Source organism: Bufo gargarizans, chromosome 2 (assembly GCF_014858855.1).
Source record: "Bufo gargarizans isolate SCDJY-AF-19 chromosome 2, ASM1485885v1, whole genome shotgun sequence".
In the NCBI taxonomy this organism is placed as follows: Eukaryota; Metazoa; Chordata; class Amphibia; order Anura; family Bufonidae; genus Bufo; species Bufo gargarizans.
The window spans coordinates 145,260,201-145,275,509 of record NC_058081.1 but is presented as its reverse complement, the minus strand read 5'-3'; the positions used below and the strand labels follow the sequence as shown (position 1 = coordinate 145,275,509).

Below are 15,309 nucleotides of genomic sequence, written 5' to 3'. Positions count from 1 at the left end.
ACCACCCCCACGTTCCTGGAAAAGTAGATTTATGATATGAAGGGACAACAATTGTTTGTCCTCTCCACAATCATTTCCACATAATAGAGGTCCACTATCTTTTAGGCTCAGTTCAGGTATCTGTGTGTTTTTTTATTGTGGTGTCCATCAGGTTTCTCAGCAAGTATATCCAGCTCTTTAACATTGCATTCAGGTGTTTCATTCAGTCCATTTGTCACAGGTGTATAAAATCCACCACCTAGCAATGCAGTCTACCTTTGCAATAATTTTTTAAAGAATGGGTTATTCTAAAAAACAACATTTCAGTGTGGTCCTATAATAGGATGCCAACAGTGCAACAAGTCAGTTTGTGAAATGTTTTCGCCTTTAGATACTTCACAGTCAGTTAAGAGTGCTATTATTGTAAAGTGGATGCATTTAGAAATCACAGCAACCCAGCCACAAAGTGGTACATTATGTAACAGAGGGTGCTCTGCTGACTCAATAACTGCAGAGATCCACACCATCTCTGGCATTAACATCGGCAAAAAAATAATAAAAATGTGCGCCCAACATCAGTGCCTGACCTCACAAATACTCTTCTGGAATAATATGCACAAACTCCAACAGACACACTCCAAGATCTTGTAGAAAGCCTTCCAGAAGAGTGGAAGCTGTTTCATCTGCAAAGGGTCTACCAACTCCATATTAACTATGTAACTATGTAATTGGATGTCATAAAAGTTGCTGTAGCTGTAATGCGTACTTGTGCCAATACTTCTTTCAATATATTTTACATAGCATATTATATTACATATTGTAGTGCCGTGTTTGTGTAGGACAGGATCTGTCATAAGACAAATACAGATAGTGACTATTGAATTAAATACATTTGGGGTCTGCTGCAGGTCCTTCAAGTTTTCTGCCATTTTGACAACAAGAATAGCACTGTTTGCTGAGGAAATCATTTATAGTGCTTATATAATTTTAGACATAATTCCAGTTACTTATTTGAGGTGCATTCCAGGATATGTGCCTATATGTTGGTACCAGCTATAAAGCTATAGCGTGATAATATAGTTCCAGACAATGTGCCTATAGAAAATTTCCATCTGCTCTCTGTACTTGCACAGTTTTTGTCCTCTGGTAACAGAATAAAGGTGGTCCTGTGATAACGATATCAATGAGCACTGTCACCTCCATGTTCCACCTACAATACACTGTACATTTGTGAAATTAATTCCCAACTTGAAAGTCAGAAGTGAAATGCTTCAAACCTGACACATTTAAACCCATTTTACATTAACTGAATACTATATAGCTGCCAAGGCAAGAGACCACATTTCACCAAAAATAACCAGTACCCTAGAATTATTGATTTTGGCTTTATTACTACTTTATAACAATGTATCTATCTATCGATCTATCTATCTATCCAGCAGCGATAGACAATAGCCCCTTCCATGTTTCTTCCATAAAACAAATTCAAGTTTTTTAGGTAGGATAAAAGCCAATTCAAGACATCATGAACAAAAGTACCACTCTGACGTGTTTCGACAAAGTCTTAGTCATAGCTACCGGCACTCAACACATACATATCAGAACCAATCACAGACAGATCAGTTACCTACGTACAGGTGCATGAATATGACCGATCTAATTATAAACATATACTAGTGAAATTAAACACATATTAGTTATTAATATTGTAAAATCAGGCCTTGTTTGTGATTTAAGCCATGAGGAGTTTGTGTTCCAAACGTAAAGCACCAAAGGCCTCACGACTGAACAACTTCTGTTTAAAATTTCCATCAGGTATCAGAGGGTTAAATGGCTCTATATCTGCACAAAATGTGTTGTATCTCTTGCATGTGCCTTGGCAAAGTGCAAAGAAACTGCTTAGACACCCTTTGTAGACGGTCTCTATACATTAGAAAGGTGGCTTCTCACTCTGACTTTCAAATGGCCAACATATTGTAGGTGTGAAAGAAATCAAATAAACTATATTATTTGTGTTGCAGTTAATATATAGTTTGATTGAATATGTGTTTCTATTAGAAAATGAATTGAAATTTTTAGTAGGCATAGGCACCATGACTTCATAACGTGCACTTTGTATGTCTGCATTTGAAAAAAAAAAAACAGGATAACATAGCCACGTTGCTGCATGTGAACTGTCACTAGAAACCAAACTAGGGAAGGGCAACAGTTGTTGTCTATCAAGAGTATTAACCCTAGAAATGGTATATCTGATATTCAAATCAGAATATCCTCTCTTATTAGGCTAGAGCTAACACATTGTTTTTTTTTTTTTCTGTAGAACAATTCCGATGGGAACAAACTTATTCACCTAAAGGTATATTTTTCTTAATATTTGCAGGATAAGATATGGCATATATGGTAGCAATGTGTTGCCATCAAATCCTTGTTTCAACCACACCAGTTTGGGTATTATCGTGACAAGTCCAAAAAATCGATTTGATTAATATCATGCTTTACATTAAAAATGTATCATTACATCGAATTGATAAATAAAAAGGAGGTCATTGATGTATCGGCCAAACTAAGGACTTGGGGAACACAATTGGTGAAAGAAAGATGGAACTTCTCCCACCAGGCCACATAATTACTGACCAAGGAAGAGGAGAACTTTCCTCCTATTGAAGCATCTGTGGCTTGTAGATAAAACCCGATCAAAAAGAAAAAAAACAATTATGTGGGACATTTATCAAGACTGGCGTTTTGATTGCCGGTCTTGATTTTCTCTGCACAGCCAGAGGATGCCAAGACACAGGCCTCATCATAGATTTGGGGCATCCTCCAACAGGTCGTGCATCAGACTATAATCGATGGCAACTGTCTGTATTTATTTGCATATGAAACCTGGCATGAACGAAGATAAATGTGCCGGGCCTGATGGTCCCACTCCTTCCCCTTCCCTCATCATGACCTCTTTTCAGAATGGGATAAGGATGGCATAGAAACACCACTTGCGACAAAATGTTGTTTAAATGGTGATGTTTGCATCTTTTTTTTACAACAGAAAACTGGCATTAGCGGAATAAATTCTCCCCTAGTTTAATAAAGAAGAAACAGATGAACAAAGAATTTTAACACAAAGGAATAGTTGGTAAAAGTAGAAAAAAAAAATTACCGCCTCTACCACCAAATCACGTAGAATGATGGTGTATATTGAACTGACATCTTCTATTATCCACACATAGTTGTGCTGCCAGTTAACTTGTTTTAAAGCTGTTAGGATTGATTTGGAATCATGAATATATCCTAGAGTAAAAGTAATAAATGGTTGTAATAAAATGTAAACCCAATGTCCATTGACTGCCGTATAGAAGAGACACCATTAAAGGGGGTTTGACCCTCTCACACATTGCAGGCATATCACTAGGACATGCCACCAATATCCGTTAGGTGCAGGTCCCACCTCTGGGACACAAATCTGTCTTTAGAATGGAGCCCCAAAGGGAACATTTCCGCACAGTGCAAGCATGACCACCCTCAGTTCACTTCTATGGCAGTGTCGAAAATAGCCAAGTGAGGGTTCAGCTATTTTGAGAACTCCCATGAAGGTGAATAGAGAGATGGACATGCTTGCGCAGTGCGCTCTCCATTCACTTCTATAGGAGTACTAGAAATAGCCAAGCACGCTTAGTGGTCTCTTTTCATAACTCCCATAGAAGTGAATACATGGTGCATTATCCTTCACTATGGGGGCCTTGTTCAAGGCATCAGACATTGTTGACATATCGCTAAAATATGCCACCAATGTGTGAGATGGACGAACTCTTTTAATTAGCTGAGACTGAGGTGCTGTCTAACATAGGCTTCTATGCAGAGTTTTTCTTTCCCTAAGGCTATTTACCTGAATTGGAATGCCATGATGCTTTCCAAAGGATGCTCTGTCCTTTAGCCTTGTGCCCTCCAACCACACAATGAAGCTGTATACAGTCTGGTCCTGTCCTTTGGGTGCTGGACACTATACCCATGCTGACAACCTGTTGGGGTGCTCCATGACGGTTGCTGAGGTCAGTATCAGCACATTCGCTATTTTGCCTGTTTTGTGTATTTATATCTGCTGTGTGTTTATATATATTTTTTCCTGTCCTCTGCATTACTGCATACCATGTGTTCAAGATCCCTCTGTAATTATTGGATCTCAGCATTTAAATGGCTGGTCCATACAGAGAGCTCCCGTGCTCAGCTGGGCAATAGCACCCTCTGTTGGAGCAAGGTAAGTTTGTTCTGGTGCTCCCTCCTACTGTCGACTTTATTTTATCTTCTGTTTGGGAGGATACAGTTTTGCTCTCTCATCTTGTCATTAAAGATTGGGGTCAAAAGAACATGGGCAAGCCTGAGAAACTATTTATAAATTGGCTTCTAAGACTACCTTGTACTAAAATTGTACCCCTAAGGTGGACCTAGTGATCGCTAGATTGTCTAGGAAGATGATGCTCTGAAGAGTCATTTCTTCTTAAAGACCCCATAGACGGTAAGGCTTATTCCCTCCTGAAGGCATCCACAGTTTTGTTTGCTCTCTGGCCGGGTCAGCTAACCCATGATCTGGAGTTTTCTAGGGAGAAAATCATTCCTTTGGTAAAGTCAGCTTATGTGAGGAATGCTTGGGTGCATAAACATTTTCTTCTAATTCTATGGCTTTCTATCACAGCCAGGAGATAAAATACTGGACAGGAGGTATTCAATCAAAACTATATTCTGTTTATTAGCTTTCTATTATCTTTGGTGTTGAAATGACTGAATGAAAATAAGGACATTTGTTTTCATCAGCCCTCCAAAAGAATTGTCTTTAAATCTGTCCCTGGTCACTCAAAAAGATCCCTTAAAGACTATGGACCCCTCTGGAGGCGTTTTTATGAATTTTACTTATTTTGGTCTGAAAATCATTCTTTCAGTTGGTCTTTATTAAAACTTTTCAACAATTTTTTTTCTACTTCTTTCACTTTTACTACATGTACAGACTGTTGCTTTCTGTTTTACACTGAATCTGCTCTGATGACTCAAACTGTAGCCCTTATCTCAAATCTCCTGACAGCTCATACACATGCATATACTGTATGGTGAATTCTTATCAAACTGATATTAATATGGCTTAAATGATTAATTGTCGGCTGTCAGAAGTTCAGAAATAAGGGCTATAGATTGAGCAGTCAGAAAAGCAACCTGACATATTCAGTGTGGAACAAAGATCAATAGTCTGTAGATTTAGTGAAATGAAAGCTGTAGAGGAAAAACTCTTGAAAATATTTTTAATAAGACTAATTGAAAAATGATTTTTAGTCAACAATGAGTCAAGTGTAATGATAAAAATTGTTCCCAATGTGTCAATTTCTTCTGTGAAGCTACAAGAAAAAGCACTTCAAGTCCAATAAAGACATAAGCCCTGATTTATCATTTCTTTACCCTTTGCAACCTTTTTGCATTTTTACACCACTCACTCAACTTTTGAAATATAAGTGGGAAAATGGGCATGTTTAGCTATGTTAATGAGTTTCACTCTAGATTTATCATTGAGACTTTTTAAAAAGTCACAAAAAAGTCTCTGTCTCACTCCAGTAGGATGGTGGAGTAGAAAAACTGGAGTAGCTTTTCTAGACAAAATTGTTAGGTTTAAAGGCTACAGTATGTAACCAAGAGCGAACCAAGAGCGAACAGTGTCGTTAAGGCCCATAGATTGGAGTATGGTGAGGAGGAGATGGTGTTCTACAGTGTCAAATGCAGCAGGGAGATCAAGGATAATTAGTGAAGAGTAGTCACCGTTGCATTTAGCTGTCAGGAGGTCATTGGTCACTTTGGTGAGGGCAGTGTAAAATATAGGGTGCGAAAACCAGATTGCAATAGATCAAGGAGAGAGTTAGCAGAGAGATAATGGGTGAGGTGAGAGTAGACCAGATGCTCCAGGAGTTTTGAGATTAACGAGAGATTAGAGACAGGCCTGTATTTAGTTGCACATGACGGGTCAAGAGAAGGTTTTTTTTAAAAAAAAAATATAGGTTATAACAGAATGTTTGAAAGAAGAAGGGAAGATGCCAAAAGAAAGAGAGAGAGGTTGAAAATTTAAGTTAGGTGAGTAGTGACAGCCAGGGAGTGACACTGGAGGAGGTGTGAGGGAATAGGGACAGTAGTGTACAGTGAGGAACAGAGGTATTTGAACAGCCTGTGATTCTCCCAAGTTCTCCCACTTAGAAATCATGGAGGGGTCTGAAATTCACATTGTAGGTGCATTACCACTCTGAGAGACAGAGAAATCACATTGTATGATTTTTAAAGAATTTATTTGTCTTGCACTGCTGAACATAAGTATCTGAACATCTGAGAAAACCAGTGTTAATATTTGGCACAGAAGCCTTTGTTTGCAATTACAGAGGTCAAGCGTTTCCTGTAGTTCTTGACCATGTTTGCACACACTGCAACAGGGATTTTGGCCCACTCCTCCATACAGATCTCATCTAGATCTCATCTGTCTCCCATCAAAGATGTTCTATTGGATTTAGGTCTGGAGACTGGCTAGGCCACTCCAGAACCTTGATATGCTTCTTACTGAGCCACTCCTTGGTTATTCTGGCTGTGTGCTTTGGGTCTTTGTCATGTTGGAAGACCCAGCCACGACCCATCAATGCTCTGACTGAGGGAAGGAGGTTGTTGCTCAAAATCTCACAATAAATGCCCCCATTCATCCTCTCCTTAATACAGTGCAGTCGTCCTGTCCCCTTCGCATAAATCAGAGACAGGGAAAGAAAAAAAGAGGGTTAGTCACTGGGCCTTTCAGAATGATGGTCCAGGGATAACTTATGATGATGCTCCTGATGAAGGGGACCCATTAAGAGGCCCCGAAACGCGTCGAGCTGCTCACTCCCCCACCCTGGCTTTGGAATAAAAGAACATAAAGAATGAACAAGAACTCCTGAGTGATCATTGTTCATCCGTGAGACTCTACTGGCGATCCAGGCGCAGGAGGTGTGATGTGGGTGTCTTGTGCTTTATCCCACATTACCCTCCTGGGTGAAGTGAGTCACTAAAATTTTGATTTTATATCTTGATTTTATATTTGCCAAAGGTTTTATATCTATATTTACCTAATACTACATTTGCTATTTGCACACCATATACGAATTGACCGTGAGAATCATAATAAATAAATTGGTGAGTGTGAAAGTACTGTCACCCCACTTATGTGTATCTAACAATTCAAGCTTGGGTATATACCATCACAACCCTAGATACTAGGGATCTTGGCGCCTCTCTGTGGTCCTTTTTAGCGTTTCCACGCAACCCCACTGTTTTCTCCCTTCGCATAAAAGCAACCCCAAAGCATGATGTTACCACCCCTATGCTTCACAGTATGGATGGTGTTCTTGGGATGCAACTCATTCTTCTTTTTCCTCCAAACACGACGAGTGAAGTTTAGACCAAAAAGTTCTACTTTGGTCTCATCTGACCACATGACTTTCTCCCATGCCTCCTCTGGATCATCCAGATGGTCATTGTCAAACTTCAAACGGGCCTGGACATGTGATGACTTGAGCAGGGGAACCTTCCGTGGAATGCATGATTTAAAAACCATGACGGCTTAGTGTTCTACCGACAGTGACCTTTGAAACTGTGGTCCCAGCTCTCTTCATGTCATTGGCCAGCTCCTCCCTGGCACAGTAACAGGTCTTTGAGAGCCAGAATTCTTGCTGTTTCTCAGGTGTTCAAATACTTATGTTCAGCAGTGCAAGACAAATACATTCTTTCAAAATCATACAATGTGATTTCCTGTTTTTTTATTTTTTTATTCTGTCTCTCAGAGTGGGAATGCACCTACAATGTGAATTTCAGACCCCTCCATGATTTCTAAGTGGGAGAAAAATCGCAGGGTGTTCATATACTTCTGTTCATTACTGTATGTGGTAGGACAATAAGAAGAAAGGAGCCTGGAAACTTCTTCTTCTGCAACTGGGTTGAATGTGGAGAGTGAGCTAGAGAATATGTGGGCGGGAAAGGGATCAATGACATTTTAAGGTCTGGGAATCATTTTCTCTTTGAAGTAGGTGGCTAGATCATCAGCACAGAGGTCTATACTAGGCGCCTGCACTTTTGGACTAAAGAGGGAGTGAAACCAAACAGTTTTTTCTTTTGAATTATTGGATAGTGAGGAGATAAGGGTTATGAAGTGGGCTTATTTGGCGAGGTGAAGAGAGTTATAAGTGGTCAGCATAAACTTGTTATGGAAGAAATCTTGAAGTATGCAAGTTTTTCTCTATAGTCGTTCGGCGCTTAAGGAGCATCGTTGGAGAAAGCGAGACTGAGGTGTAAGCCAAGGTTGCTTTCATCTCTGTTTGGAGGCTTTGAGTGTAAGGGGCATTACCTCATCTACGGCGCTTATGAGGGTGTCATTATAGTGTTTTGCGGCCAGTTCTGGAAATGATTGTGGACTGTGATGACTATAGAAAGTCTGTAAGTTTTTTAGTGTCAATAACATGTAGATTTTTGAATGTGTGATAAGTGGGAGTGTCCTGAGATGGATGAGTGACTGAAGGAGAGAAGGTTGTGGTCAGAGAGCGGTAGAGAAGTGTTAGTAAAGTCGGAAACAGAGTTGTAAAAAGACCAGGTCAAGTGTATTACCGTCTGTATGTGTCTGAGAGTTTGAACGTTGTGAAACTCCAAAAAAGGAAGTTAGAGATGGATGCTGGGAGGAAGACGGGGAGATAGGGCTGTCTATGGGGATGTTAAAGTTGTCTAGAATGAGAGTTTGTAGTTCTGAGGACAATAAGTGTCGCAGCCAGGCAGCAAAGTGATCCAGGAAAGGGGTGGGTGAGCCAGGGAGGTTGGTAAATAACTGCCATTCTGAGGGAGAAAGGACGGAAGAGTCTGAGAGTGTGGACCTCAAAAGATAGGAATATGAGTGATAGTACTGGGGAGCGATCTGGAAAGTGCATTGTAGGGAAAAAAGTACACCTACTCCAGCACCATATCTGTTGTTAGGTCTGGGGATATATGAAAAATGTAAAAGAGAGCAGCAGGAGAAGCAATATCAGATTGCCGAATCCACGTTTCAATGAGGGCCAGCAGGCTAAGAGAATTAATCAGAAAGAGGCTGTGAATGTACGGTATGTCAGCCTATTACACACCGACCGTGGATTCCAGAGTGCACAGTTAAAAAAGGGAAAAGAGGATACACAACAAATGTTTATGAGATGAGCAAGGAGCAGCAATCTTCTAATGCAGAAAGCGGTGTTCCACCTCAACCTGAATAGACTACATCTAACAGTGCAGAGGTTAAAGGGGTTGATCTTGATGGCCTCTCCTCAATATAGGTAATCAATATTAGATTGGTAGAGGTCCGAAACCCCAGCTGTTTGAAGAAACTGCTGCGGTGAGTGCTGTGACCTCTTTCTAGGCCAGTGATGTCATATTTGATGGTCATTTGGTCTAGGCACAGCTCACTCCCATTCAAATGAATGAGGCTAAACTGCAATACCAAGTACAACCGCTGTCCAGTGGATGTCACTGTGCATGGTAAACTACGAAGAGGCCACGTCTCTCCCTGGACAGCTGATTGGCAGGGATGCAGAGTGTTAGATCCCTGCCTATCTGATATTGGTGACCTATCTTGAGGACGTGGAAAATCCCTTTATTTTACCTTTTGGATTAAGTTGTCAATACCCTTCTGGCATGAAGAAATGCCATAATGTCTAGTTTTGTTTTTGGCTAACTTTTTATACTTGGTGTGTCACTAACAATAGTTCTCTGGAGCAGGGGCGTAACTAGAAGTGACTGGGCCCCACAGCAAATTTTTTAATGGGCCCCCCGGCGCGCTTCGCAACTCCCTTCTGTATAAACCCTACTCCTTTGGCTAGTCACGATCTAGACCAGACCAGGCTGCCACGCCATCCTTTTCCTACATTTAGGGCCCATGCACACAACCGTATGCCCTCCGAGACATACAGTCCGTGAGCGAGCCATATGTCCTGGAGCGGCATTGATCGTGTGCACAGGAGCCCACAGCATCATAGGTAATTTACGCATTGGGCTGCGCGTGACACTACTGTCCCATAATCATACGTTTTAGTAATCTATGATGCTGTGCGCTCCTGTGCACACAATCAATGCCGCTCCGGGACATATTGCCCACTCACAGACTGTATGCCTCGAAGGGCATATGGTTGTGTGCATGGGCCCTTTTTCAATTTATTTTTGTTTGGTGCATGTGTGTGTTGTGGGGGGAGGGGGGGGAGGTAGTAGTTGGTCACCAAAACCGTGTATTTAGTTTTTTATATTTGAATAATTTAGACTTTTTTTATTTATTTACTTATCTTTATATAAAACATTGGGAAGGGAAGTGATACGATCTATAGCATGTAGTATTGTAGTACATGGCAGCCTCCCCTTTCTGCCCACTGTTCCACCATGTACTAGTGCTTATTATGGCACATATGAGCGCACACCCTCTGCGTATATAAAAGTAACAAAATAAGGGCTTCTTCACAGGCACCGACCGTGACCCAGCCACATGGGGATCGCGGACCCATTCAAGTACTTTTTGCGATGCGGAGGAATGGAACGGAACCCCAGGAAGCACTCCGTAGTGTTCCGTTCGGCATCTCCAGATTTGAAGACCCATTTAAGTGAAAGGGACCGCATCCATGATGCGGAATGCACATAGAAGTTAGTTGTCCATGTATTGTGGATCCGCAAATGCGGTCCGCAATACGGCAGCATGCAGCATACGTTTGTGTGAATGAGCCCTAAGCAGTAGTAGATGGCAGAACAGCAAGCAGGGCGGTGCAGACAGGGGTCGGGGCGTGCAGACAAGGGCCGGGGTGTGTGTGGGGGGGGGGGGGCGCAGACAATCGCCATGGACGGGGCACAGATAAGGGCCAGGGACGCAGACAAGGGCGGGGGGGCACAGACAGGGGCCAGGAAGGATCAGACAGGGGCCACATGGCCACACATAATAGTCAGCCACTTCTCTCCTGAAAGAGCCAACCAGCAAGGCACAGCCACAGGGGCCAGGCAGGGCTGCGCAGCTGCGCTGACAAGGGCAACTTGGGCAAGGGGGGCACACAGGCAGCTGGCACAGGCCAGGGCGGGCACAGACAAAGGAAGCCCACAGGGCCCAGGGCACACAGAATGGTCAGCCTCAGCCACTGATCTACTGAAGAGCCAACCAGGGAGCCTAGGGAGGCAGTCACTGGGGCCAGGCAGGGCAACTTTGGCAAGGGCCCCAGGGGGGGCACAAAGGCAATGAGCAGTGGGCACAGGGCACACATGGGCAAGGGGGGCAGACAGCAAGCGGGCACCCGGCACACATACTATTACTACCTACCTCTGAAAAGCCCAGTGAGTCGTCTTGTCACTCCTCTCACTGATTTGCGCTGGCAGCTGCCGTTCTGCGCTGCTGTGCCGCTCCTGTGTGTTGCTAACTTTCTTGCTGCTCCTCTTGTCGCTCAGCTTTTCTTCAGCCCGCCTGCTGCTTACTCTGGTCAGGTATCGGTGGGCGTGCCAGACTGTTTAAGTGTGTTGTGACTGTGTGTGCCTAGAACAGAGCGGGAGGGGCCCGGGGGCTGGGAGGGATTATCATTGGATGATTTGATAATTGATGGAGGAGGACGGACACTCAGGTCACACAGGCCAGGCCCCCAATTTCGCCGGCGCCGCACTGTGAAGGGAGGGGCCTGCCACCTGTCTGACCTGAAAAACTAACTTAAACGCAGTTCCGCAGGGCAGCTGTAAGTTAAGTTGAGGTCGGGAGTAATTTAGTTGACTGACAAGACATGCTGCTGGGTGCCGGGGCCGGGCCCCTTGTCAGCCCAGGCCCCGAAGCAGCCGCTTCCCCTGCTTCCCTGGTAGTTACGCCACTGCTCTGGAGGATTTAGTAAGCCATTTTTAATGTCAAACAGGACCGTCACCAGAAGTGGCTAAAATCAAATACAAAGTGCAGATCATTGTAATTAATAGTCGGAAAGGAATTTTATTATTTATTTACTCACTTATATATTCTTCACACACCTAGATAGTACTATATACAGTGCCTTGCAAAAGTATTCACCCCCTTGACTTTTTTGTATTTTGTTACATTACAGCCTTAAATTTAATATTTGATAATCTGAATTTTATGTGATGGATCAGAACACAATAGCCTAAGTTGGTGAAGCGAAATGAGAAAAATATATACATAAAACTATTGTTTAGAAATAGAAAACATAAAATTGGCATGTGCGTATGTATTCACCCCCTTTGTTAGGAAGCCCATAAAAATCTCTGGTGCAACCAATTACATTTAGAAGTCACATAATTAGTGAAATGATGTCTACTTGTCTGCACACACGTTCTGTCATTACATATACACACCTTTTTTGAAAGGCCCCAAAGGCTGCAGCACCTAAGCAATAGGCATTACTAACAAAACACTGCCATGAAGGCCAAGGAACTCTCCAAACAAGTAAGGGACAATGTTGTTGAGCAGTACAAGTCAGGGTTAGGTTATAAAAAAATATCCAAATCTTTGATGATCCCTAGGAGCACCATCAAATCTATCATAACCAAATGGAAAAAACATGGCACAACAGCAAACCTGCCAAGAGACGGCCACCCACCAAAACTCACGGACCGGGCAAGGAGGGCATTAATCTGAGAGGCAGCACAGAGACCTAAGGTAACCCTGGAGGAGCTGCAGAGTTCCACAGCAGAGCCTGGAGTATCTGTACATAGGACAACAATAAGCCGTACACTCCATAGAGTTGGGCTTTATGGTAGAGTGGCTAGAAGAAACCCATTACTTTCAGCTAAAAACAATAATGCACATTGTGAGTTTGCAAAGAGGCATGTGGATAACTCCCCAAATTTATGGAGGAAGGTGCTCTGGTCTGATGAGACTAAAATTTAACTTTTCAGCCATCAAAGAAAATGTCTGACGCAAACCCAACACATCACATCACGCAAAGAACACCATCCCCACAGTAAAACATGGTGGTGGCAGCATCATGCTGTGGGGATGTTTTTCAGCAGCCGGGACTGGGAAACTGGTCAGAGCTGAGGGAAAGATGGATGGTGCTAAATACAGGGATATTCTTGAGCAAAACCTGTACCACTGTATGCTTGATTTGAGGCTAGGAGGGAGCTTCACCTTCCAGCAGGACAATGACCCCAAGCACACTGCTAAAGCTACACTTTAGTGGTTTAAGGGGAAACATGTAAATGTGTTGGAATGGCCTAGTCAAAGCCCAGATCTCAATCCAATAGAAAATCTGTGGTCATACCTAAAGATTGCTGTTTACAAGCTCAAACCATCCAACTTGAAGGAGCTGGAGCAGTTTTGCAAGGAGGAATGGGCAAAAATCCCAGTGGTAAGATTTGGCAGGCTGATAGAATTATCCAAAGCGACTTGGAGCTGTGATTACCGCAAAAGGTGGTGCTACAAAGTATTGACTTTAGGGGGGTGAATAGTTATGCACCTTGACTTTTTCTGTTATTTTGTCCTATTTGTTGTTTGCTTCACAATAAAAAAATAAAAACATCTTCAAAGTTGCGGGCATGTTCTGTAAATTAAATGATGCAAATCCTCAAACAATCCATGTTAATTCCAGGTTGTGAGGCACCAAAATACGAAAAAAGTCAGGGGGGGGGGAATACTTTTGCAAGGCACTTTAAATCCCCTTGTGTACTGGTGTACTGCCTTCAGACAAATGAGAAGTATACCATTTACTTAAATTAATTTTAATTTCCTGGAGTAGTAGGCAGGCAGCACAATATTACAACCCAGGTGAATATCCCTAGGGGCAGATAAATATCTGTATAGAGTGTTATGTTAGACAACATCTCAATGGTCTTCTATACAGATAAAAAGACAAAAAATGCATCTTGGTGTGTTTTCTGATGCTTCTTATAGACAAGCTAATTAGCTGAATTGTTTAATTGTATCAATGGGCTTTAATCCTTTGTTTATGCTGTGTACAGATATCAAGTAAGTAAATATTCCACTTGTATTTAAAATACTTGGACAGAGTCGGCCAGAGTCGGATTAACTAAAGTACTTTTCATTGTTCCTGCCATCGATATAAATCACAACTTTCTTTCAGACTGCTGTCATGGTAACATGGAATATCACCACTACCGTGGACGAATTCATCCTTCTAGGATTCACCAACAAGCAGGACATGCAGATATTATTATTTTTTGTTTTTCTTTTATGTTACATTATTTCCCTAATAGGTAACATAGTGATTATCTGCATAAGCAGCATCAACCCTCGACTCCACACGCCAATGTATTTCTTTTTGAGAAATCTCTCCTTCTTGGACATCTGGTATACATCAAGCATAATTCCCGAAATACTCAAGAACTTCTTATCAGTAAAGAAAACCATATCTTTTGTTGCTTGTTTCACCCAAATGTTCATACACCTTTCTCTAGGAGGAGCAGAGTGCTATCTACTCTTGGCAATGGCCTATGATCGGTATGTGGCTATATGCAGCCCATTACACTATACTACTATCATGCATCCCATCTTGTGCATTAAGATGGCAGTCCTATCTTGGGGTGGAGGCTTAACAAACTCTATATTCCAAATAGTTTTTACATTACAGTTACCTTTCTGTGGTCCAAATGTTATTAACCATTTTATCTGTGAGGAGCCCATCTTGTTAGAGTTAGCCTGCAGAGATACATCACTTAATAAGACACTCATTTTCATATGTGCTCTAGTTGTAGCTGTGCTCCCTTTTTTCTTAATTATTGTTACATACTTCTATATCATTTCCAGCATACTGAAGATCAGCACATCCAAGGGACGAAGAAAAGCTTTTTCCACTTGTGCTTCACATGTTATTGTGGTCACATTATTTTTTGGCACAATTTTCTCAATGTATTTAAGACCTGGATCTACCCATGTTGCTAACCAAGACAAGATGGCCACCTTGTTTTACAGTGTTATCACACCAATGTTAAATCCTCTGATCTACACTTTAAGAAATAAGGATGTAAAGAAATCACTAAAAGAAATCACAAGGAACAAGAGTATGTTAGATTTTGCATAAGCAAACTGTGCATTTAACATACAAGTACAAGGGGTTCTCCAATTTACCGTTCATCATCTATCTAGCTGACAAACAATGTAGATCAAAATAAAATTAGGACATCATTTTGTAGTCATCCCAGAAGAGTGGAAGCTGTTTTTGCTGCAATGGGGGACAACGACATTTTAAATACCATGTATTTAAATCTTATTCACACAGTCAGTGTTCGGTCAGACCAGGATTGGAGCCTACAAAGAGATAAGGTATATGAGAAAGATTTGCACATGCTCTTTGTTTA

General features: G+C 41.9%; 1 protein-coding gene across 1 annotated transcript; it reads left to right on the top strand.

Moving 5' to 3' along the window:
* Window positions 1–14,084: 14,084 nt before the first annotated feature.
* LOC122925714 (olfactory receptor 2G3-like) lies at window positions 14,085–15,032 on the top strand. Its single transcript, XM_044277060.1, has one exon. The coding sequence runs from the start codon at window positions 14,085–14,087 to the stop codon at window positions 15,030–15,032; it is 948 nt and encodes a 315-aa protein (XP_044132995.1).
* The last annotated feature ends 277 nt before the right edge of the window (window positions 15,033–15,309 follow it).